Below are 25,090 nucleotides of genomic sequence, written 5' to 3'. Positions count from 1 at the left end.
TTATATCAATGTTATTTTGACCAAAGTTATTCTTAAAAAAAACACTGACGAGTTTTTTATCCGAGTTTTTTCTTGGATTAATTAGATAATGAGAAACGATACAAGTTTATTTAGATGAATTTACATTAATATTTCCTTTAATTCTTTAAAATTCAAATCAGTCTCCCGAATTATTCTATTTGTCCGATCTTATAACTTGATGTTATAACCTGGCTTGTGATAATTAAAAAAAAAAAAAAAAGAAGGAAAGGAAAGAGGAGCTGAGCTTATTTGACTTTGAGGGTGGGCTTTTCTCAATCTTATTCGTTTCTTCTCCGACCAAAAAGAGAAACCAACTCATCGTATCTTTGAAAAGTAACGAATGGGCTCAAAAGCTTCGGCCCACGGAAAAGAAAACTCTAAAGCCCATTTCGTAGAGATCTTTTGAATATTAACAAATTCGTGGAGTGTGTTGTTGGGATGTCAAATCTTACTTTGGACGTCACCCGACTCGAACTTTTAATCAAGAAATTACGGTTGTGTGAATGTACGAGAATTTGTGTTTTTATGTACTGTTTCTCTTTAAAAAAAAAATTGTTTACACAAACAAGTTGAATATATCAATTATACAGTGAAACGAGGTTCAAGCGAGTTGATTAATTTTTTTATATTATTAATGTGGATATTTAAGTTAGTTTATGTGTATTTTGACTAATTTTATAGATCTTAAAGTTAACGATTATATAAAGTTTTAATAGCTCTGAAATTTATGAGACTGAAACGTATGCTTTTTAAAAAATAAATTTTAAACATAATGGTTAAATTATATTTTTTAAAATTAAATTAATAATTTATAGCGGGAGACTGTGTTGGGTTAAGAAATGTGCCATGCACCTCACAAACATGACCGACCGTCTGTTATGAATTATGAAAATTCCAATTCTATTGATGTGATCTCGTGTGTACTCTGTGTTGTTAACGGTGTTAGACTCTCGGGATTTGACTTAGAAAATGGTGCAAGTTCTAAGAGATTAATTTGTCGGTCACTAGGTAAACCTCAATATATTATTTTAATTGGTATTGACGTAGTTGAGTTTGTGCTAATTTATAAGTCAACTAGATTTTATTAGGTAAGTATTAATATCAATTAAATTTGAATTAAATTTGAAATCATGAATTTTCCACTTCGTGTAATCAATCAAAAAATTAAAAAAAAACAAACAGAGTGAAATAATATATGTTGCTTTCAAGTGGAGATTACCCTGTAACTAGTTAATCACTTAGCTTAAGATGTCGGCATCTCTCGTCTATTTAACATGCAAAGGCAGTCTTGTTAGTTGACTTGTTCGAGAAACCGGCTTTAGATGATTTCTAATTTAAATTAATAGTTTTTTAATTTTTTTTAATGATCTTATATTAAAAATAAAAAATTATTTTAATAAATATATATATATTAAAAAATACCCACCAACTACAGTAACAAGTATATTATAAAACGTGGGCAGTATCTTCCAAATAAAAAATCACGACATGGTCCGTGCGTGATGGAAACAACTGCTTCGATAAGAGGGACTCCGCACCAATCATTGCCGTTTATTTGAAGATATTATTAATTGATAAAATACTTTCCGCCAGCTTTGGCCACCATCAATGAGTCCACACTCCACCACACTCAAAGGATTGGCTATCGTCGGCGCTCTTTCTTGAATTTCGTTTTATATCGTGTTTTATAAAAATTTATTTAAAATTAATTTTTATATATTTTTTATCAATATCTAAAATAATTTTTTTAAAATAAAAAATATATTATTTTAATCAATTTTCAGCTAAAAATTCATTTTAAAAAATAACTCTTAGTACATTCTTGAATATTCCTTCCTATATACAGCGTGATCTTTTACTGATTCAGGTTAGTTTTAATTTTAAAAAAGATTGAAAGAGGAAACAACATGTTCTTGGCCATTAAAGGTACATTCTTTATAGGCAAGTTGACCATATATATATATATATATATATATATGAAGATTTGGAAGTTGAGGAGCGCATCCTGTTCACATTCTGCGTTTTATAAGAGGTGTGGATGCTAATTATTATAGGACAGCTAGCACAGCATTCAACGATGAATCAGGAACAAATATATTAGGAAGGTCGGAGGATCCTTTCTTTTGATTCCTAGCTACGTAAATAACAGCTAAAATCAATATTCTAACATTGAATATTAATTAGTTCTTAACTAATTAATTCAGCATTTGAGATTGTAAACCAACCAATATTGTTATCTTATTTAAGTACTATATTATGAAATAAAATAGTTTTATATCTTAATGTTAATATATTAAATCATGGTTTTTGTTAGTTTATTAAAGATTTTAATGTGACTAAATTGGATGATGTCTTTGAATAACTGGTTAACTCAAAGTCATTTATGCATGTATATATGCGAGAAGTAATCAGTTTTTTATAGAGGTAGCCTACATTTAAAATTTTTGAGATTTTTTTTTCGTTTAAATTATATATGTGTGTGTGTGTGTGTGTGTGTGTGTGTGTGTGAAACGGAAGGCCTCAAATACGAAGATGATGTCAAGGAGATGAAGTCGCAGAGAGGCATCATATTATAGCCATAGATGCAGCAAGATATATATTCACCACTGCGATAAGGCGATTCACCACTGCGATAAGGCGATTCGTCAACTTGCAAGGGTTGATAAGATTTGCTTTCACATCAACAGCTTGTTTGTTTTTTTATATTTAGCCGTTCTCTCTGATTTTATTCAATTAGGGCATCTCTAATTCTGGAGGGTAACACCCACATGGACACAACCGCTTATTTTTGTACATCCACATTGGTCCTTTGAACAGCCACCTCTTCCTTTCACATTCCAAATTTATCTAAAATTTTGGAGTATCTTAAAGAATCTTTTCATCTCCTGATTTGTTTCTTAATCATAGCAACCTTTTATGTTAACACAATAGTATTCCTACACAACCTTAAAGATTGCTTGATGTCAGCATTTATATTCAGTGCTCAGAGCGAATAATGGGGTCAAACCAATCAATTTTGTTTTGGATACAGAGAACTTTGCTCTGGCAACACCACCTCCACACTCGAAGATTTAAAAGTGATCAAGATTCTTTGGGTTCCCTTTCTTATCTTTCCTAGCTTTATAAGGAATCTTGAAGGGCAAAAGCAAGGCAACATTGCTGTCTTATCTGCTTTAACGCGGCAGCCCTCCATTTCATTAACAGCAGTAGGAGTTTGCTTTGCAGATCATAATACAGCTCTCTTCAAAGATAAAGAAGGGAGGTGAGCCCGTCACTTCTTTTATGTGCTAATCTTGATACGGTGTCTTCTTCTATTGATATTATATGTGTGTAGATATTACATGCATCCATGTATATATTCAAAGTGGTTTCTTGAATTGACATTGGCTACCAGGATTCCAGATTCCGAATCGCAAGGAACTGCACTATTTTCATGTTCTGCTGTTAAGATTCCAGATTGATAGTTCTTGTTTAGTCATGCTTTTATGCTTCAAGATATAACGTTGGCTTATAATCTTGTAGGGGCTAGCCATGACTATTGCAAATGGAAAAATTGATGCTCCTACTCCAACAAGACCTGGGGTTCGTGTCAATATTTCTTTGCTTGCCTAATCATGGGATAGTGAGTTTCTTACAATCAATGAAGTTAAAAATGATGCTGACTCTTTCTGTGATGGCCAGGGAAAAACTAAAGGAATTGTAGTTTGCTGGTTTCTTGGACTAGGGTCTCTGATCTCATGGAACAGTATGCTGACCATAGGAGATTACTACTATACTTTGTTCCCGGTAGGTTTCTCATAAATATTAATTCAATAATTAATTTTTGAAAATTGCATAAGTACTTATATTTGTCCTTGTTCTTAAGAGTATGGTAGCGTTTAAGGTTTTGAGATTCATTGTTTAAACAGTCATTGAGCCTAAACAAGGTAATATGGTCAATTAATTGGAGTAGCAAAACTATCTGTTTGATTATCCTTTTCTTTGTGTTTGAAGAAATACCATCCTTCAAGGGTACTTACCCTTGTTTATCAACCATTTGCAATCGGAACAATGGCAATACTGGCATATAATGAGGCAAAGATCAATACTAGAAAGCGGAACATAGCCGGTTACATACTCTTTACTGCAAGTACTCTGATGCTTATGGTTGTAAGTAACATGAACAACTCCTATCTATTATGGTTTAATTTATTTCCCATCAATTTCAATTCATGACTCATTGATTCTGATAATTGTGACAGGTGGATTTGGCCACGTCAGGAAGAGGAGGCGTTGGACCTTTTATTGGTATATGTGCAATTGTTGCTGCTTTTGGAGTTGCAGATGCTCATGTTCAAGGTGGGATGGTTGGAGACATGGCTTTCATGTGTCCAGAATTCATGCAGGTTAGATTTCATGGCATTCGTTTTCAATTGGTCTTGCACTCTAAAATGCAAAGAAATTTGCATCTTACCACACCTTGGATGTCTTTTCCTGCAGTCTTTCTTTGCTGGGTTGGCTGCATCAGGAGCTCTGACCTCTGGTCTGAGATTGATCACAAAAGCAGCATTTGATAAAACTAAAAATGGTCCTCGCAAGGGAGTTAGTATGTCACTTTTCTTTGAGCAATAGAGAAACTTGCTATCTTATACTGTTATTTCTTTTATTGATCAGCTGGAATTTCTACTCGACACTTAACACTGGTCATATGACTCCAATTAGAAGAGATTAACCCTTCTCCTATGCTGTTGTGGTTTGTAGTCTCATAGTGATTAGTTTGTAATTCCTGAAAATGGAACTAGACCTTTAGCAGAAATGGTAAAAGGAGAATATACATGTTATATAACTTGAGCAGAAAAAAAATAATAGCCACACAACTTCAGATCAGTTGGCAAATCCGATTCGATTTTTTTCTTAGGACTTCTCGTTTTGTGCTGCAGACTTGATTGATGAGTATTTCTTGATTGCCAATGTTTGCAGTGCTATTTCTAGGAATTTCCACTTTCGCGGAGTTCCTATGCGTGTTGCTGTATGCATATCTCTTTCCTAAACTGCCAATAGTGAAGTACTACCGCTCAAAGGCAGCCTCTGAAGGATCAAAGACTGTTTCAGCTGATCTTGCTGCTGCTGGCATCCAAACATCAGCAGACCTGCATCAAGTATTTCCACTTTTTTTTTTCTTTGGTGTTCATTTTCTTGAAAAGATGACCTTTATTTCTCATATTGCATGCTGCTCAGGATAAGTTCCATGGCCTTGTCTAAAATTTATTTTCTTCCGTTCTTGCAGGCTTCTGATGTTGCCAAATCTCCGGAGCGATTAAGCAACAAACAACTATTGTTCCAGAATATAGATTATGCACTTGACCTATATTTGATATACGTGCTGACACTGTCGATTTTCCCGGGATTCTTGTATGAAAATACTGGTGAACACCAGTTGGGAACATGGTAAGTTCTCATTTGTCAAGCAAGATTCATTGCCATTGGGGACTGGTTAATCTGTAGCACTTGGAAGTGATGCTGCATAAGAAGAGGATGATATTTTTTTCCCATCTTGTTAAAACAACTGCAGTACCATTAATGTCTTCTACGTGGCATGTCATTTCTGTTTGATACTCCTAGGTGCATCCATTATACTTTTCTAGGACTGCATTTTCAGTTTCCTTTCTGATTTTTTAATGAAAGAACTCTACATGTCCAAACTTTGATCATGTTACGCTAGAAAATTCATGATTTGATCTAGAACTTTCTTACTTATCATGATCAATGATGTTTCAGGTACCCTCTTGTTCTAATTGCAATGTACAATGTGCTGGATCTCATCTCAAGATACCTCCCCCTTGTTCCATGGTTGAAGTTGGAGTCCAGAAAGGGCCTCATGATTGCAATTCTCTCTCGTTTCCTACTCGTTCCTGCATTCTACTTCACTGCGAAATATGGTGATCAAGGATGGATGATTTTTCTCGTTTCTTTCTTGGGACTAACAAATGGCTATCTCACTGTCTGTGTCCTAACAATTGCACCAAGAGGCTACAAGGTTAGTTACCATATACTATGATTTTCAGTGCTTCAAATGCAATATCTTTGTTTTGCTTACACATGACAATCTGTTGATGGCTTTGGTTTTGTAGGGGCCTGAGGCAAATGCACTGGGCAATTTACTTGTGCTGTGTTTATTGGGTGGCATATTTTCAGGGGTTGCCCTTGATTGGCTTTGGCTCATAGGCAAAAAGAATGCCTTCTAGAGAGCCAAATCTATCTGCAACTGATAAAGAAAGTCGGCTCCTTTCCATCGATGCTACGTTGATATTCGATGCTAGCCATTCCTCAATTTGTCACAGCAACAAAGTCACCTGCCGAAAGCCAGACATTAGGATGGTGGTAGTGATTTATCAAGGAATTTGATTACTGCTCTGTTAGTTCTACATATAATGATTTGTATTTTAAACCACATCACTAAAGAAATTGAGGTATGAGCACTCCAATTACAATTAAAATCAATATAATTAAGTTCGTAGGATATATTTAATTTGGCACTTCGGCTGAAATGAAACATTTAATTTAGCACTTCGGCTGAAATGAACTATAATAATATCTCCAATTTTCTGATTTCAGGCCTTTAGGTTTTCTGGTAACAGGCGGCCTCGAATTGAAATGCCCCTTCGATCGGTTTTAGGTTTAAGGGATTTGCTTCATGGGTTCGAATTTTTTACAAGATCTTGTATGCATGGATGCATCATGCATGCATGTAATATCTACGCACATATAATATCAATAAGTATCAAGATTAGCACATGATGGGCTCTCCTCCCTTCTTTATCTTTGAAGAGATCAGCTGTATTATGGTCAGCAAAGCAATCTCCTTCTGTATTAAAATGGACTGTAAAACAACATGAAAGGTGCAGTTTAACTAGTTAGTTCTAGGTTTGTTTTCTAAAAATTATTAATTTGAGTCTTATAAATCTTAGAATTACTAAAGATTTATATGATTGTTAATTTTAGGACCTGTGAGATTAGTTGAAATATACACAAACTGGTTCAAACATCCACGTTAATAATAATAAAAAAAAAGCCGCAAAGCACTGCTGTTAATGAAATGGAGAACGGCAGAGTTAATTAAACAAATTAATATAGCAATGTTGCTTTGCTTTTTCCCTTCAAGATTCCTTAAGAAAGCTAGGAAAGATTATAAAGGGAATCCAAAGAATCTTGATCACTTTCAGATCTTTTATCGTGGAGTTCATGTTGCCGGAGCAAAGTTCACTGTATCCATTTGCAAAGTTGATAGGTTTGGCCTGCGCGCACCTCATTATTTGCTCTTAGCACTGAACAAAAATTCTGAGTTTAAGCAATCTCCAAGGTTCTCTTGGATCAGAAATTTTATTTTTTTTTAAGCTTATCAAATTATTATCCGATTTAAAACACGCATTTAAACAATGATATAAAAAATTTAATAAAGTTATATTTTCAAATAAATTCAAAATCAACAAAATTAATAAATTTATTTATAAAAAAAACACAAATAAATTTTATGTCATTGTATGTCTCTATGTTGATAATATGTTAATTTTAGAAAGTAATGATTATATGATCAAGTTTAGTAGGAAAATATTAACTAACATGTTTAACATAAAAGACTTGAGCGTTATAAATATCATATAAGAAATATTGTATGATTATATAATCAAGTTTAATATCACCTGATTATATGATTATATGTTAATTTTAGAAAGTAATGATTATATGATCAAGTTTAGTAGGAAAATATTAACTAACATGTTTAACATAAAAGACTTGAGCGTTATAAATATTATATAAGAAATACAGATTTTTAAAACATCTAATATATTATTATTATGGATAATAATAACACTGTTAAAATATCAACATATATATATATATATATATATATATATATATATATATATATATATATATATATTCAAGAATATAGGATATCAAACCTACTTTTAATTGCTCAATTGTTTATATTTTTTTTAGATTAATGTGGGTGTCCTGCCTAACTTGCGCGCACCTCGACTAATCCCATGAGCCCTGAAGTTAACGACAATGTAAGTCTCCAGTGGCCATCATATGAACAACCACAAAGTTGGAACATGAAATCACATAGAAAACAAACTTTTTAATTTCAACTTCTTATTACTAGACCACCATCTAAATGGTTCAATTGTTTATATTTTTGTTTTGCTTACACATGACTAAAATAATTCATGAAAAGAAATTTAGGTACGAGCACTCCAATTACTATTAAAATCATTGTAATTAAGTTCATAGGATACATTTAATTTGGTACTTCCGGCGGAAAAGAACCATCAACTATAATAATATCTCGAATTTTCTGGTTTTGGGCCTTTAGGTTTTCTGGTCACAGGCCTGGAACTGAAATTCCACCTTCTGTTTTGGGCTTGAGGGATTTGGGTCTTGGGTTGGGATTTTTCATAAGACCTTTTGTTTTTTGTTTTTTGTTTTTCATTTAAGGGCTTTAAGGAATTTCGATCTTAGCATGGATTATTTTGGGCTTTTTACGATTTGAGTACTTTATATTTTATCATGAGAAAAAAAAATTAAATATTACTCTAAAAGGCTAAAAGAACGAGTTTTATTTATTTATTTATTGTATAAGACTTTACTGTTCATATTCTATATATTACTGGACTGTGCAAAATCTTATTTTTTTAATTTGATTTTTAAATATATTTTTTTATGATTTAGTCCAATTAAAAACCAATTAATTTTGATTTTTTTATGAAAAAATATGAGTTTTTTTTTTTTATTTCTCACATACCTGTCTCTTGATTTTTCAAGTTTTAATTTTAGGTATCATTAATGACTTTTTATTTATTTATTCACATATATAGTTTTTAATTTATTTAATTACATGTATGTATAATTTTTTTATTTAAAATTAAATATTTTAAACAATAGAAATACATTGAAAAGAACCTGTATATATAATTTTTTTATAAAAAATAAAAATGTTTGATTCGCGATGGAGCATGTGTCCCATAACTAGTTGAGTACCATTCAACTAGAATAAAAAATAACCAAAATAATAATAATAATAATAATAAGAACAACAACAATAAAAACTTTATGGGTCATATATATATATATATATATATATATATATATATATTATTTTCTTTTAATTTTCTTCTCATTTTAATTTCTGATAACATTTATTTGATCAAGACTTTAAAGGTAGTTTTGAAGCCCTGTACCCCTTAAGGAGGAACTCTGTCTTTTGTTTTTCTTTTTACACTTATAAAATGTCTAATTTCCTACACCATCCTTCTATAAGTTCATAGTGTTGTACGTTACTGAATTGGGGAAGTTTATGTCTTTTGCTGAACGCTGGTTAATTATACATATTTTTAAGTGTAGGAAGTACTGTAGTTTATGTTTTTCTTCCGTTTTACTTGGAAAAAAAATTAAATTATTATTTTTTTAATGATTTTAATATATTAATTTAAAAATTAAAAAGAAATATTTTAATACATTTTTAAAAACAAAAATTACTTTTAAAAATCACATCTTACCCTGATATGAAAACAAACTTATCTTTCAAAGTACGGTTTATGCATATAAACCAGTTTGAAGCAGCATGGATATTAATGTGTATAAAAGTGTGGTTGTAGTTATTTTTTAAAGTATATTTTATTTAAAAATATATTAAAATAATATTTTTTTAATTTTAAAAAATTATTTTTGATATCAATGTATTAAAATGATTTAAAAACACTAAAAAATATTAATTTAAATAAAAAAATTTAAATTTTTTAAAAATACTTTTAAAATATAAAAATATTAATTATTAGTACCGATTCGGTCCCTTTCTAAGTTTGAGATACACTCAATCGCATTTGGCACATGATTTTAATTAATTAATTAATTAATGTTTTATTTATTTATTTTATTTTTGGGTTTTACTTAGAAGCAACATCCAATTCACGAATTGACTTGTGAAATATACAATTCATGCAATTATTATTATTATTTAAAAATTAAAAAGAAATATTTTAATACATTTTAAAAATCTTGTAACATTTATGTTTCTTGAAATGCTAGCAAGGCTAAAAGAGGCACTGTTTACGAATCCACATCGCTTTCAAATCTTTGAAGAATGGGACGCGCGCGCGCGTGTGTGTGAGGACTTTGTTTTTTTATAATATTAAGGAAAATTTTTCGTGGTGCCTGCTGTCTTGAAGAAAAGAAAAACTGTTGGTGAATGCTAAAACTTGTGTTAAACGTTTTTAGATCAATTATCTATCATACCCTTTCCTTCAATTGCCAGATTAGTTAGAAAAACAAATTTAATAAATTATTGAAAAATAATTGGAGCTCTCCTGTTTCTTGCATGTGATTCATTCAGATAGTCAAAGTGATCAACACTGTCTTGAAACCCCACAGTTAGATTTGTTTTCTTGATCATCTGCTAGAATTCAAGATTGGTAAGTTAAGTTTGGTCATGCTTCTCTGCTCCAGGAAACATGGTAAGTTGATCGTGTTTGTTTCTTTTGAACATTGACTGATTGCTGGTATTCAGTAAGGTCTCGTCATGACTATTCCTAGTGGAAGTGGAGTGCCGGCACCAATGCTTAAGGTTTGTGCTCTCAAGCTTTGTTTCATTGATATAATAATGATGGGGTGATGGGATTTCTTCCAAGTAATGAAGTAAAACATGGCATTGACTCAATTTATGTGATATTGGCCAGGGAAAACATAAAGCCATTATAGTTTGTTGGTTTCTTGGACTTGGATCTCTTGTCTCATGGAACAGTATTCTAACCGTTGAAGATTACTACTATGATTTGTTCCCGGTAGGTATCTCACTGTTATCTTCTAGTATTTGTTTTTGAAGCTAAATTTTCTGACATTAGTTATATTCATCCTGCCTTTACTAGTGTGCTAGATTTTTCAATCTTGTTAAGGCTAGAAAAGCTTGTATGTTCACTTAGGAATGCATTGAAAGGGTTTGGTTTTAAGGTTGACTGTGTTTCTTTTCTACCCTTCAAAATTTAGGGAAAATCTTCAGCAAATAGTTAACTAGATTCAGTGTAGGACAGATTTGACTTTCTATCTCGTCCATATTAGATGGTTATGCTTGCTAGTGGGGGATTAGCATATTCTTTGATTTTGTGATAACTGAGCGAAGATTGATGGTCTGACTGATCATCCATCTGAGTATTTAGTAGTTGAAGTTTTATGTCTCACCACAATCTCAATATTTTGGATGGCAAAACTGTCTATCTGACAGTGCTTTACTTTCTGTTTGAAGAAATACCATCCTTCAAGGGTACTTACTCTTGTTTATCAACCGTTCGCCCTTGGAACAATGGCGTTACTGACATATAATGAGGCCAAGATCAATACTAGAAAGCGGAACATAGCAGGGTACATGCTCTTTACTGCAAGTACGCTGATGCTCATTGTAGTAAGTACTATACATGTCATATTCTCTTTTTATAGTTTAATTTGTCTCATCCAATCCAATTCATCTTTCGGTTCTGGTAATATTCGTGGCAGGTGGATTTAGTCACTTCAGGGAAAGGAGGAGTTGGACCTTTTATTGGTATATGTGCAGTCGTCGCTGCTTTAGGAGTTGCAGATGCTCATGTTCAAGGTGGAATGGTTGGAGACTTGTCTTTCATGTGCCCTGAATTCGTCCAGGTAATAACACCTCGTAGAATTCTTGTAATGTTGTTCACGAGCATATAGCTCTATCCTGGATTTTGAAAGAATTTTCCGATATTAAAGCATGTTGTTTTTTGTACTGCAGTCTTTCTTTGCTGGGTTGGCTGCATCGGGGGCTCTGACTTCTGCTTTGAGGCTACTGACGAAAGCAGTGTTTGAGAAGTCTAAAAATGGTCTACGAAAGGGAGTTAGTAAGTCACATTTTCTTCGACCAATACGAGACTCATTGGCTTTCACTACTCTTTCATAAATATCATTTGCAGCAGAGCTTCAGATTTTTAGGTTTACATATCTACATGAATGTAATATGAATCTTGGTATATGACCTGCCTTTGATGCTAGAGACTTGATTGATATATTACTTGATTACCAATTCTTGCAGTGTTATTTTTGGCAATGTCTACTTTCTTGGAGTTTCTATCTGTTCTGCTGTATGCATTTCTCTTCCCTAGACTACCAATAGTGAAGTACTATCGTGCAAAGGCAGCTTCAGAAGGTTCAAAGACTGTTTCAGCTGACCTTGCAGCTGCTGGCATCCTAAAACCTGAAAATCAGGAGGTGCTGCATTTTCCTTTTAATGTTTTTACCTGGTCTGTTTGGTGTTCAAAGAAATTTGTTTCTGATCCTTGAGGCATCTCAGTTTAGGGCACTCTTGCACGCTGCAGACGATGACGAACCCCCGGAACGGTTGAGTAACAAAGAACTATTCCTCCAAAATACAGATTATGCACTTGACCTGTTTCTCATATATGTGCTGACACTGTCGATTTTTCCGGGGTTCTTATATGAAGACACTGGTAAACACCAGTTGGGCTCATGGTAAGTGCTCATCCATGGCATAGCATAATTCATTTAAAAAGAACTTGAAAACAATTTTTCTCCCTTCTTCTTCTTCTTCAATTTCCTTGTTGTCCCGCATCAAGCAGGTTATTGTATCCAATGCTCCTTGCTATATCCATGCTTCAACTGCAATTTCAGTTTCCTTTCTGACATTTCTTTCAACGCAGAATGCATACTTGGCCAAACTTGATAACAAAGAATGATCTAGAAGTAAATTCTCATGATTGGTGATTTTCCAGGTATTCTCTTGTTCTGGTTGCAATGTTCAATGTGTGGGATCTTATATCAAGATACATTCCTCTTGTGGAATGCTTGAAGCTGGAGTCTAGAAAGGGTCTCATGATTGCTAGTCTTTCTCGTTATCTGCTCGTTCCTGCCTTCTACTTCACAGCAAAATATGGAGATCAGGGATGGATGATCATGTTAACCTCTTTCCTGGGATTAACAAATGGTTATCTCTCAGTTTGTGTCCTGACAGAGGCGCCCAAAGGTTACAAGGTTAGTCCATCTACATGCTGTTATGTACAAAGTGTTCATGTGATGGCACTTCATGAAAAATGGCTGATTAAACTGCTCTTCTGGTTTTGTAGGGGCCTGAACAAAATGCGCTGGGCAATCTGCTTGTGCTGTGCTTATTTGCTGGCATATTTTCAGGGGTTGTCCTTGATTGGCTGTGGCTCATAGGCAAATGATTCCTGAAGAGCCGAGTCTCTGTGCAACTGAGTGAATTAGAAAGTTGATTCCTTTGCCTCAATTTTGCAAGATTGGACCCATAATTATGCTAAAAGCCTTTCCTCTATCTGGGACAACAACAGAATCACCTACTGACATCCCACACACCATGATGATTCTGAAGGAACCCTAAGAGTAGATAGTTGGGCTTGATATGCTTGTTTAGCTACATTTTCAGTCATACCACGAGCATCTTATGCTAATAATTATGATATTGGTCTGTCTTGCAAGAACCAACACACCTATTTTCATGATACATAACTAAGAAAGAAAGACAAATACATATGCAATATGAAAACTGAAAGAAAATTAGATTTGTAAACAGTTTTCTTACATAAACCATCCTCGGGTAGGACAAATCCCTTCAGATGGGCCGAATAAGATGTCTTTGTCATAAAACTCAATCTTTCCTCCCTGAGGGTTCAAATTTCAGTCCATTCTGGTGAATTCCCTAATTTAATCATAGATAGTTATGAATTATTGACCCGCTATTTCTCTTAATGTAAAAGAAATATAAATATTGTTAAAACGTTTTCTAATAAAAAAATAATAATTATGGACTAAAATTATGATATATATTGGATGATATTTTTTTCAAATACTAAAATGATGACATATTAGATTGACCTGGTTAATATGTTAAATATTTGACTCGAGTCATGAGACCGCGATAATCCTATAGAAAACAAATTAAAATTTTTTTGAAGGCCAATTCCTAATCAACCTAATGTTGAAAGATGAAATTGAAAAAAAAAAAGAACAAATAAAAGAAACTACTCAAATCAACCCAGGTTAACCTGACAAACCTGTAACTCAAGTCACGAGATCAGGATAATCTCACAAAAAGCAAATAAAAAGTTTATAAAGTCCAATTTTTAATCAACTTCATGTTAAAGGATGAAAAAAAAATTAATTGAAAAAAAAGTCAGAAAAAACAAACCAATTATCTGAGCTAACTTGTTAAACCCACGACTCGGGTCATGAGACTAGTATAACTTCATAAAAAACAAATAAAAAAATTATAAAGCTTTATTTTGAATATATCCAAAGTTGAAGGCTGAAATCGAGGAAAAAACACTAAATTCATAAGACTCAGATAACTCCAAAAAAAAAATTGAGAAAAAAATCAAAGGATTGAAATTGAAAAAAAAAAAGGATTGTTGGAGAGTGAAACTAAAAAAATCAATTAAAAAAGAGGTAAACAAATTGAATCGAGTCAACCTGCTAAACCCGCGACTTGGGTCATAAGATCAGAATAACCTCATAGAAAACAAAAAAAAAATTATAAAACATCATTTCTAACAAATCTAATGTTAAAAATTAAAATTGAGGAAAATAATTAAATTTATGAAACTAGTATATAACCCAAGAGAAAAAAAGAATAAAAAAGCATAATTCCCAAATCAACTTAATAATAAACAATGAAATTTAAAAAATTAGATCATTATAAGATGAAATTGAAAATATAAACTTTATTTTTTTAAAAAAAATACAAATACTATTGGATGGAGTAATTTTTCATTGGCGTGACTACAATAATTTAACCACACTGTTTAGTGATTTTGCTAATATTTTGTGATCCGAGATGAACTTGAATTTGGATGCAGAAGCACTGATGTGAAGCCCATAATAGTAATAGTTGGGGAGAACCAGTATGGTTCCTTGGCATTGCAAGCACGGTGGTCCGATCATTAATATCCGGTCGAGCCACGAGGAGGCTCTGATATTAAGATATTTCGAGGCCAGTCCTCCTCCATAGCACCCATAAGGACAACGAAAGACGCACCAACAATGCCAAAACATACCACTCTATATGACCAGTAATATATCAAAAATAATTTTTTTAAAATAAAAAAATATATATTATATTAATATATTTTTAAACAAAAATAAATTTTAAAAAATAATTATTACAACATTTACAAATATCCTCTAAAAACCTGTTTAGTTGGAAGAGATCTTTTGCTGGAAGGTTTGATGAGGGAGTGTTAGGTTTGACTGTTCGGTTTGATGATTTTGTACATCATGGGCAACTGATGTGACTAATTATCAGGATTTTCATAAAATTGTGAGAGGTTAGACAATTGATGCAATGTCCCTTGAATTATTAAAAGAAAAATTATTTTTAAAAAAAAATAAAACATTAAATTATTATAAAATTTAACAAACTTGAAAAACCTTTATAGGATTATTGTTTGTGCGTTTGAATAAAAAAAATTAATATAAAAAAAATATTTAGATATTATTAATGTTTTTTAATAAAAAAATAATTTTGAATAATATGTGAATTGACTCAATATGACCCTAATAAATTTAATGTCAAAAGATGAAATTAAAATTAAAAAAAAACAACATAAATTGTTTAGAAAAAAAACTAAAAAAATTATCATTTTAATAAGTAGTATTTTGTGAGGAAGGTACAGTAAAATTCTCTTTTTTATTATTTTTTAATAATAATAATAATAATCTCAATCCTTTTAGAATTTGTTTTCAAAATATTTGTGTTTTTATCATTTAACAATATGAACAACAATGAATGGTATAATATCAAGGGAATGGAAAGGAAAATTCAATAGAGAATACTCAACCTTTTTATTATGAGTTTTTGTATTAGATCCAATGCATTTCTGATCACACAAACTTCGTTACAAATATATATATATATATATATATATATATATATATATATAGAGAGAGAGAGAGAGAGAGAGAGAGAGAGCATAAAAAATATGCATCAAACTAAAACACGAAAGATACATAAGGACACAAATATGTTTTTTTTTATGGTTAAAAAGTTTTTTGATCTCCTCATCACTGTTGTTGTGGGAATTACATTTGTAAAATTTACACGAGTGATTCACTGATTATAGTGTTAGGATACGCTTCTGAAAACACAGGAGCTAAAATTCCATCACAAGAAGATTCAAAACTCATAAAAAGTAATTTTAAAGGGTGTAGTTCAAGTGATTAAATTTTAAGTTTATGTTTTAGAATTCACTAGTTTAAGTTTTATAAATCTCAAGATTACTAGAGATTTACATAGTAGTTAACTTCAAAACTCGTAAAATTAATCAAAGTAAAATGTAAGCCAATCTAAACACCAATATTAATTAGAAAAAAATCATAAAGATCAATTCTTCAGCTTCACTTTTTTTCCCCAAATTCCTCTAGATTTGTTGTTAGAAAAGGCTAATTCTCATAAGGTTTTTTTAGTGTCCAAGTGCTGTTTGGACAGGGATTTTTCTAGTAAAGCAGTTAGAAATACAATATAATCATGCTGGCACCTCAACTTTTTTTTTCTTCCAATTAGACCCTTCCTCTTCTTATTTTTTTTTCAATTCTGCCCCCTTTTCTTTTCCATTCCCCCTTTTTTTATTTTTATTTTGTTTTTTCTCCAATTTCATCATTTGATTTTTTTTATCAGTCGTCCAAGTTATTTTTAGATCAATCAAGTTAACTGGATCATGCTAAAACAATTCTTATACGATTTCATTTTAAACTTGGGTTAGACAAGAAGTAAGGTCAAGAGTTTTTTTTCTTCTAATTTCATCATTTTTATTTTTTAAAATTTTATCCTCAAACTTTTTATAATGGTCAACCAAGTTGTCTTTGAATTGATCAAGTTGGTTATATCACGTCAAGACAACTCTCACCAGTTTAGTTTTAAATCGAGGCTAGACAAGAAGGTGGGTCAAGATTTTTTTCTATTAATTTTATCATTAAGATTTTTTTTACTGATCAACTACATTGTTTTTAGACTATCCAAGTTAACTTGGTTATATCGAAATAATTTTTAAAAAATTTAAATTTAAAATCAGGTTAGATAAAGAAATTAAATTGAGAGATTTTAAAGTTAATTTACTTTTAAAAAAAATTAATCCAACTACAGCGCAGTGTACCCGGTAGAGGAGTTTGTATGCTAACAAAATATTAAAAAAACATCAGCTGATAATTTTGCAAGGAGTAGATAATAGCCATGACTACTACTGTTCAGGGCATTGAGGCTCCAACAAGGCTTGAGGTTTGTGCTCAAACTTTGCCATAATCAGTAAAAGAACTATATTTATTCAATTTCTTGGAGTCTAGAACCTATTTGTTTCTGCGTTTCAAAAGCATTTTTGATAAAATTTGAAAATTTTTTATTTTTTTATTAACTTTAAATTAATATGTTTTTAGTGTTTTCAAATCATTTTGATGTGCTGATGTCAAAAATGATTTTTAAAAAATAAAAAAAATCATTAGCATGCATTTTGGCACGAAAAATTATTTGAAAAGCAACCATAACCACACTGCTAAACAAACCCACAGCCTGGAACAGATTGCTAACCATTGAAAAATTTTAGCATAGGGCATCTAAAACAATCTCCAGCTGGTCGACATGCTAGATGTAGAGGAATCTTATCGCTGCTCTGTGATTTTCTTACATGATTTTGACACACAGTCGACATGCTAGATGAGCATCCCGCTACGGAATGTTGTCATGCCGGTGTAAATTGAGAAGGCCTTTGGGCAAGTGATACCGAAAGAGAGGCCAAACATGATGATCTCACGCGCTAACACCACCGAAATGAATCAAATCACATCCAAGACTTGGGGCACAGCCTGACACGACATGGTGCTCAGTACATATTTTTCAGTATTTAGTTACATCATAAAAAATAAATTTAAAAATAATTTATTAATATTTTATTTAGAGATAAAATATTATTTGGTCCTTAAACATCACTTAACTTTTTTTTTGATAAATTTTAATTTTTTTAATTTTCTTATATTTTTTAAAAACAAGCAATATTAACATCGATTCAATGAGAAAAATCAATAATTTTAAAAATAACACGTGAAAAGTCAAACGTGTTCAAAAGACTTTTAAAAATTTAAATTCTTTCTAGACGATGCTAAAAATACTAAAAATGATGCAAATATATTAAAAAACAAATTTTTTTGGATTTTCGTTATTTTTCATTATTTTTGAATTTTTGAAAAATTTTATCAAAAAAATAGGTTAAAAATTGGGTAAAAATAGTGTGTTTGAGTTTGTGTGCAATAGGCTCAACTAACTCAACAATGGGGATGTTGAGTTAGTTGAGCCTATTAATCAATACATGACTCCTTCTACTCTTTTTACACACAACATTTATTAAATACCATATTAATGTTATTATGAATAATGATTACTAATTAGTTTCTAATGTATGTATATAGATTTATTACTTCGTACGAGAGGCTTGAAAAACAACAATAGCTGTATGTGAAGGTGTTGATGAGATGAGATGTATTGTGGCCAACACTACACTCAATTTATATCATGGTGGACTTTAAGAGGTTGAGAAGACTGAGCATCTTAAAGTGTCATTAATGGAAGATGACATTGTTTATTGTAGGAGTGTTAGGGATGTTAGTCCGTCCACGAGCATCCCAGCCAAGTCCATGAGTGTCCCGGGCCCGTCATCGAGCATCATAGGCCCGTCATCGAGTGTTTCAAGCCCATCCACAAGCGTGCTAGATCCATCAACGAGTTGGGATAATATTGCTCCTCCTCACACTTAAATGGATATTACAAACTCATTCTCAAGTTGGATGAGTTAGGATGGTGCTGCAGACCTATTCCCGAGTGTTCCAAACCCTTTTACAAGTTAGGAGAAATAGTTACATATTATTATATGATATGAGAATTATGAATAGATATATACTTAGTTTAATTTTAATAAAATGTTATGTTAATTGTCGGTTTAATTTTATTACTTATGATTAAAGATGTTATGTGTTGCTTATTTGAATTGTATTTTGATGATGAAAAAATGGTTATTTGATTTTATAAATCGTGGTTTTTTTGGGTAAAGAGTTAATGGTAGAAGAATTTTATAAGGAGAGCTTTTTAGTTAAGTTGCAGATCACATCTGCATTTTAAGTACTACAATTAGTATCTGTGACTCTCGAGTCGTAAATGAAAAATACAATTGTCAAGTCATAAAATATTATTTGTGATTTAATCAAGTGAGCTAAATTCCTAAATATTGTTTTGCTTGTGCTATTGTACTAATTTTTTTTAACAACTGTTCTAAGTATACTAAATAGTATACTCAATCATGCAGTGAGTACATATACAGTCACAAAATAATAGCCATATCTTGTAGGAATCCTTAACAGATAACAAAAACTTTTCTTTAAGGCCCCGTTTATTTGCTGGAAAGTAATTTTTTTAAAAAAATAAATTCTGGGGAAAGTGAATTTCAAAAAAGTGAATTCCAGGAAAGTATTTTCTGATGTTTGGTAGTGTAATGAAAAATAAGTTGGAAAACACTTTCCAGTGTTTGGTTATGTTATGAAAAATGAACCGGAAAATAACTTATTAACGTTTTATTTTTTTCAAGTTTATTAAAATGATGAGAAACAAATCTTAAAAATTAAAAAGTTGAATGGGAATGAAATTGAAAAAAAATATAATTTCATAAATTATCTCAGATAACATAAATAATAATCAAAATAATAGAGATCAAATAAAAAATAAAAAAAATTAAAAGATGAAGAAATTAAAAAATAATAATTAACATTTCATAAATTATTTCAAATAAAATAAGTAACAATCAAAAGAATGAGGACCAAATTTGATAGATAAAAAATTTCAATAAAAAAATGATAAGAAAAAAATAAAATAAAAATAATAGAGATCAAATATAATTTCATAAATTATCTCAGATAACATAAATAATAATCAAAATAATAGAGATCAAATAAAAAATAAAAAAAATTAAAAGATGAAGAAATTAAAAAATAATAATTAACATTTCATAAATTATTTCAAATAAAATAAGTAACAATCAAAAGAATGAGGACCAAATTTGATAGATAAAAAATTTCAATAAAAAAATGATAAGAAAAAAGCAAATAACAATTATAAAAATAAGGACCAAAGTTAATATAAAAATTAAATTTTAAGAGATGAAATTAAAAAATAAATATTCAAAACAAAATATTTATAGCAATCAAAAGTTTGAGGATCAAGTTTGATATAATCAGCAAATAATGATATTTCTAAATTTTTCACACCTTTCGGAAAGTGTTTTCCGTCCAAATTTTTCAGGAAAACACTTTCCTGAAAACCAAGCAAAATTTTCTTTTGATTGGAAAGTATTTTCCGTTGACCAACTTTTCTAATGGCAAACAAACACATGAAAGTTTGGAAAGTGTTTTCCCGGAAATTACTTTTCAAAAAACAAACACAGTCAAAAGAAAAAATACTTTTCTGGAAATTAAGTTAATTTTTTTTTATTAGAAATTGTTTTTTTGTTGATTGAAAAGTATTTTTTTTATTAAAATATATTTTTTATTGATTGAAAAATATTTTTTTATTGGCTATTTTTTTAACCACAAACAAAAATAAACAAGTGTGGAAAGTATTTGCAGAAACAAACATGAACTAAAGCATGTCAAGGTCCCCACAACTCTGTATCACTGACTGCACGTCACTCCTACGATACTCTCCTGGCTTATTCTAAATTGTGGTTGAAATTCCCCAGCTTCCAGACATCAATGGTTCTACCAATACAAACCTTTCAACTTTCAAGAATCTTTTCAAGTAAAAGATAACCCTGTTCTTTTCCTCAACTCCAAACTAACTATGGCGTTTCGGCTTCTTAGTCCATCCACGTTTGGAAAATTGGTAAGATCAACTTGCTTGCTGATCTTGCCGTGTAATCTTCTACCTAATATATGTGAATATCTTCTTTCATACATGTAAAAAATTGGTAAGATCACATTGTCTGCTGATCTTGAAAAATCTTTATTGCAGAAAATGGTTTGTTAATCTCCTTGCCTTCTTACAACTATTTCTTCAAGTTTATAAATATTCGGTGTTGTAGTTGTTCTTAGAAAAGCAACCGACCAGTTTGTAACTGCTGGAAAAAAAACATCACATCACGTTTACTAACTGTTTTCGGTGGAGTAGCCATGGAAGGTTCCAGTCAAAGTGAGGCTCCAAGAAGACTCGAGGTTTGTGTTCAAGCATTGATTGGTAGTTGATTAACAGAAATGTGAAAGATCTTCCAATTAATTGTAGCATTAATGTCCTATTGATAACCAGGGAAAGTATTTAGGGATGGCATGTTGTTGGGTTCTTGGACTTGCAACACTTGTCGCATGGAACTGCATGCTGACAATCGAAGATTACTACTATAAATTGTTCCCGGTAGGTAGTTCATTTTCAGTTTAATTTGGATGGAAGATGGTTTGGTTTGGCTGCCTGTGATTTTGGTTTTTATATTTAAAAATGCATAGGTTGTCTGAACTGACAGAAGAAGTGGAACTTCTCCATGTTCAAGTGATAAACATTGATTAGTGTGACTCAATAACTGATGCATTAAACTTTTTTTCTGGTTTACGAAATTGTACGATTTCTCTGCTTGAAATGTTACATATTGCTAAAGTAAACTGATGCATTGAACTTTTATGAGTCAAAGATTAGTTGTTTGACAGTGTTTTCCCATCTTTTGAAGAAATACCATCCTGCGAGGCTGCTCACTCTCATTTACATGCCGTTTGCTGTTGTATCTATGGCTATACTGACATATTATGAGTCCAAGATCGATACTCGAAAGCGCAACCTATCTGGCCTCGTACTTTTCTTTTTGAGTTCGTTGTTGCTTCTACTTGTACGTACCACAGATATTCTCTTTTGGTTTTTTTCAATTCACTAATTATTGCTTCTAACAAATTTGTTTCCCAAATTACTGTCATTTTGAAACAGTTGGATTTAGCTTCATCAGGTAAAGGTGGAATTGGAAATTTCATTGGTATAGGTGCAATTGCAGGTTCTTTCGGAGTTGCAGATGCCATCCTTCAAGGTGGGATGGTTGGAGACCTATTTTTTATGTGCCCTGAATTCCTTCAGGTAAGTCTTTTTTCCACATTTCATTCAATGTTAGTTGATTTCCATATGCATCCTTAGATTTTCAGTGTAATCTGATGACTTGAAACCAGTTGTTTAATTTTCTACAGTCCTACCTTGCTGGTATAGCTGCATCAGGTTTTCTAATCTCTGCTCTGAGACTACTAACAAAAGCAGCATTTGAAAAATTCCCTAATGGTCTTCGCAAAGGAGTTAGTATGTGACTTCTCCTTCGCTGATATATGACAACCTTTTGCTTTATATTACAAGTTTCTTTTACATTTTCACAGGAAATTTTGATCCCTTTTAGCCTGCCCTAGCTTCCCAAAAAGATCAAATTTTCTCACAGTGTGTCTAGTTAGTTCAATTGCTTAAGTCCTAAAAATGAACTGGCTAAGACAAAAGTAATGATTTGTCCAAATGCTTCTGGATTTCACAAATTTCCCCTCCAGTTCTCTACCATTTGATTGACTGCTCCATTGATCATTACTTATCTTACTATCTTTCGCAGTACTATTTTTAGTGATCTCCATTTTCTTTGAGTTTCTATGCATTCTGGTATATGCATTTCTCTTCCCCAAACTGCCAATAGTGAAGTACTACCGCCTGAAGGCATCCACTGAAGGATCAAACACTGTCTCAGCTGACCTTGCAGCTGGTGGCATACACATAAACCAAGAGGTATAGCAGCTTTATTTTACCTCAAAATACATTACTCTGAAAGGAGCTTTGAGAATCCATCAACCTTATTGGTTTTGGCATTTTGACAGGATGTAAATGAAGCGAAATGCCATGGGAGGTTGAGCAACAAGGAATTATTCTTTGAGAACATAGACTATGCAGTTGACCTAATTCTTATATTTGTGCTGACATTATCAATAGTTCCTGGCTTTATATATGAAGATACTGGATCACACCAGTTACATTCATGGTATGTGCCCGATTTGTGTCTAAGCTGCATTTATTTTATTTGAGAGCCATTTTTTTAAAATGTAGCTTTAAAATGATCGGTTGTTTTTTACCAATTGGTAAGTCCATTTTTGAATTCATGTTAGCACCAGATTAATGTTCATGAAAATTTAAACAGTCAGATCAAATTCACAGTACGAATTCTGAGCAAGCTAGAGTTCTTGTGTTTCCATGCTATGAAGGCCTCTACTTGTTAACTTTCATGTTGATGATGAATTTTCAGGTATGCACTTGTTCTGATTACAATGTTCAATGCATGCGATCTGATATCAAGATACATTCCTCTTGTGGAATTCCTGAAGCTGAAGTCCAGAAAGGGCCTTATGATCGCAGTACTCTCTCGTTTTCTTCTCATTCCAGCATTTTACTTCACGGCAAAGTACAGTGATCAGGGATGGATGATCCTCCTAATTTCCTTCTTGGGATTAACCAATGGCTATCTCACAGTCTGTGTTATTACAGAAGCACCCAAAGGTTACAAGGCAAGTTCATATCTGATGCAGCCATACTAATGTATCAATCTGCAAATAAGTTTTCTCAGTAGTAATAATAATATCCTGTTTTCTATCTTGCAGGGACCTGAACAAAATGCTTTGGGTAATTTGCTGGTGCTATGTGTATTATGTGGTGTTTTTGCAGGGGTAGCCCTTGATTGGTTGTGGCTTGTAGGTAAAAAGGAGTTCTAAAGTTTCATGTCTATACATTCTCAGGAACTCTAAACAGGCAAACAGCCAATTCTGTAATCATATGTTACAACTACATTACATAATTCCATCCATTACTTGGCTGTTATTAAAGCTCAAGCTTGAGTGACTTAACTAATGCACAAGGAAACAATTAGTAACCTTTTTGTAATCCGCATTGATTTTGTAAAAACAAGTTAGGCTCTAACCTTACCACTCTCTTCTTCCATAGTTTGATCATCCTTGGTACCCAAAAAATGATGATTGCAGTCAACTCCATCTGACCAATTCCTTAAGAGGTCAAACTTCACCTTTTACTTCTCTTTTTGGCCCCCCATGCTGAGCAAATGTGAGCCTAAGCTAACTGACGGGCATCCCAAAATACTTGGATGGACTAGCAGCAGCAGACAAATAAAGCGATGATTCGTTTTTGTCTACGAATAAAAACTGTGTATTGATGACGGTTAACATGGAATCGCTCTTTTCTTCTCATGCAATGCAAACCCTCTTTGTATATAACTAGTATTCATGCACTCAACCCTTCATAAAGACTCCATTGACAGAACATGTTTGATAGTTGAAGAAACCTCTCTGGCAATTTTCATTGCCTAGCTATTAGTATTGCTTTCAAAATGTGCCTTGTCCTTGTGGATTTGGAATATTCTACCTTGATTTCTCTCCACGCCAACTTCATAAATTCAAGGTTCAAGTAACCATGCAAACGTTGGTTTCGATTCAACACTTCTGTTGGGAGATTGTTAGGTTTAAACTTTTCATAAATTCCTTGAAGTTATAAACTATGTTGTCATTTACTAACATTTCGAGGTGCCAAATAAGAATATTACAAAGCCCAGTTCGTAGTTTCATTAGGAATTTGCACAGGGGTCCTATTCCGGTGTCATGGAAGAGACCTCAGATAGGTTGGACTAAATTAAACTTCGATGGTTCTTGCAAAGGCACGGCAGGCAAAGCCAGCATTGGAGGTGTCTTCAGGAACCATGAGGCCGAATTCTTACTCGGTTATGCTGAATCCATAGGAGGAACCACCAGCACCATCGCAGAATTAGCTGCGCTCCGAAGAGGCCTAGAGTTGGTGTTAGAAAATGGTTGGAGCAACGTATGGCTTGAAGGAGATTCCAAGTCATTAGTGGATATTATTGTGAAAAGGAAACAGGTTAGATGCAAGGAAGCTCAAAGACAAGTTAGCCACATAAACTTGATAATGCCAGAGCTTCAAAATTGCATAGTGACTCATGTTTTTAGGGAA

At 32.2% G+C, this 25,090-nt stretch overlaps 3 protein-coding genes across 8 annotated transcripts; all 3 read left to right on the top strand.

Moving 5' to 3' along the window:
- Positions 1-2,782: 2,782 nt before the first annotated feature.
- Positions 2,783-6,795, top strand: LOC133698424 (equilibrative nucleotide transporter 3-like). 3 transcript variants are annotated; one of them, XR_009843132.1, is made up of 11 exons: positions 3,302-3,464; positions 3,544-3,603; positions 3,703-3,807; positions 4,015-4,170; positions 4,263-4,406; positions 4,501-4,606; positions 4,981-5,159; positions 5,288-5,448; positions 5,779-6,037; positions 6,132-6,470; positions 6,616-6,795. XR_009843132.1 is itself a non-coding variant. In XM_062121335.1 (10 exons), exons 2-10 carry the CDS (start codon positions 3,553-3,555, stop codon positions 6,243-6,245), a joined length of 1,275 nt encoding a protein of 424 aa, XP_061977319.1. In that variant the 5' UTR covers positions 2,783-3,283; positions 3,544-3,552; the 3' UTR covers positions 6,246-6,529. The 3 variants fall into 3 exon arrangements, 2 of the variants coding, with proteins under 2 accessions (XP_061977319.1, XP_061977318.1); XM_062121335.1 differs by lacking the exons at positions 3,302-3,464; positions 6,616-6,795 and adding an exon at positions 2,783-3,283 and having other exon boundaries at positions 6,132-6,529; XM_062121334.1 differs by lacking the exon at positions 6,616-6,795 and having other exon boundaries at positions 6,132-6,529.
- A 3,417-nt stretch (positions 6,796-10,212) lies between these two features.
- On the top strand, positions 10,213-13,524 carry LOC133699036 (equilibrative nucleotide transporter 3-like). The gene is made up of 9 exons (XM_062122157.1): positions 10,213-10,624; positions 10,737-10,841; positions 11,300-11,455; positions 11,548-11,691; positions 11,801-11,906; positions 12,098-12,273; positions 12,356-12,534; positions 12,795-13,053; positions 13,146-13,524. The coding sequence occupies exons 1-9, from the start codon at positions 10,580-10,582 to the stop codon at positions 13,245-13,247; spliced, it is 1,272 nt and encodes a 423-aa protein (XP_061978141.1). The 5' UTR covers positions 10,213-10,579; the 3' UTR covers positions 13,248-13,524.
- Positions 13,525-20,759: 7,235 nt separating this feature from the next.
- LOC133699966 (equilibrative nucleotide transporter 3-like) lies at positions 20,760-23,937 on the top strand. 4 transcript variants are annotated; one of them, XM_062123512.1, is made up of 10 exons: positions 20,760-20,947; positions 21,233-21,276; positions 21,368-21,472; positions 21,780-21,935; positions 22,031-22,174; positions 22,282-22,387; positions 22,683-22,852; positions 22,942-23,102; positions 23,364-23,622; positions 23,716-23,937. In XM_062123512.1, the coding sequence occupies exons 2-10, from the start codon at positions 21,235-21,237 to the stop codon at positions 23,824-23,826; spliced, it is 1,254 nt and encodes a 417-aa protein (XP_061979496.1). In that variant the 5' UTR covers positions 20,760-20,947; positions 21,233-21,234; the 3' UTR covers positions 23,827-23,937. The 4 variants fall into 4 exon arrangements, with proteins under 4 accessions (XP_061979496.1, XP_061979494.1, XP_061979495.1 ...); XM_062123510.1 differs by having other exon boundaries at positions 20,761-20,947; positions 21,147-21,276; XM_062123511.1 differs by having other exon boundaries at positions 20,761-21,032; positions 21,147-21,276.
- Positions 23,938-25,090: the final 1,153 nt, after the last annotated feature.

This window comes from Populus nigra, chromosome 7 (genome assembly GCF_951802175.1).
Source record: "Populus nigra chromosome 7, ddPopNigr1.1, whole genome shotgun sequence".
Classification (NCBI taxonomy): Eukaryota; Viridiplantae; Streptophyta; class Magnoliopsida; order Malpighiales; family Salicaceae; genus Populus; species Populus nigra.
The sequence above is the reverse complement of the archived record's forward strand: the minus strand, read 5'-3'. Positions and strand labels throughout refer to the sequence as shown.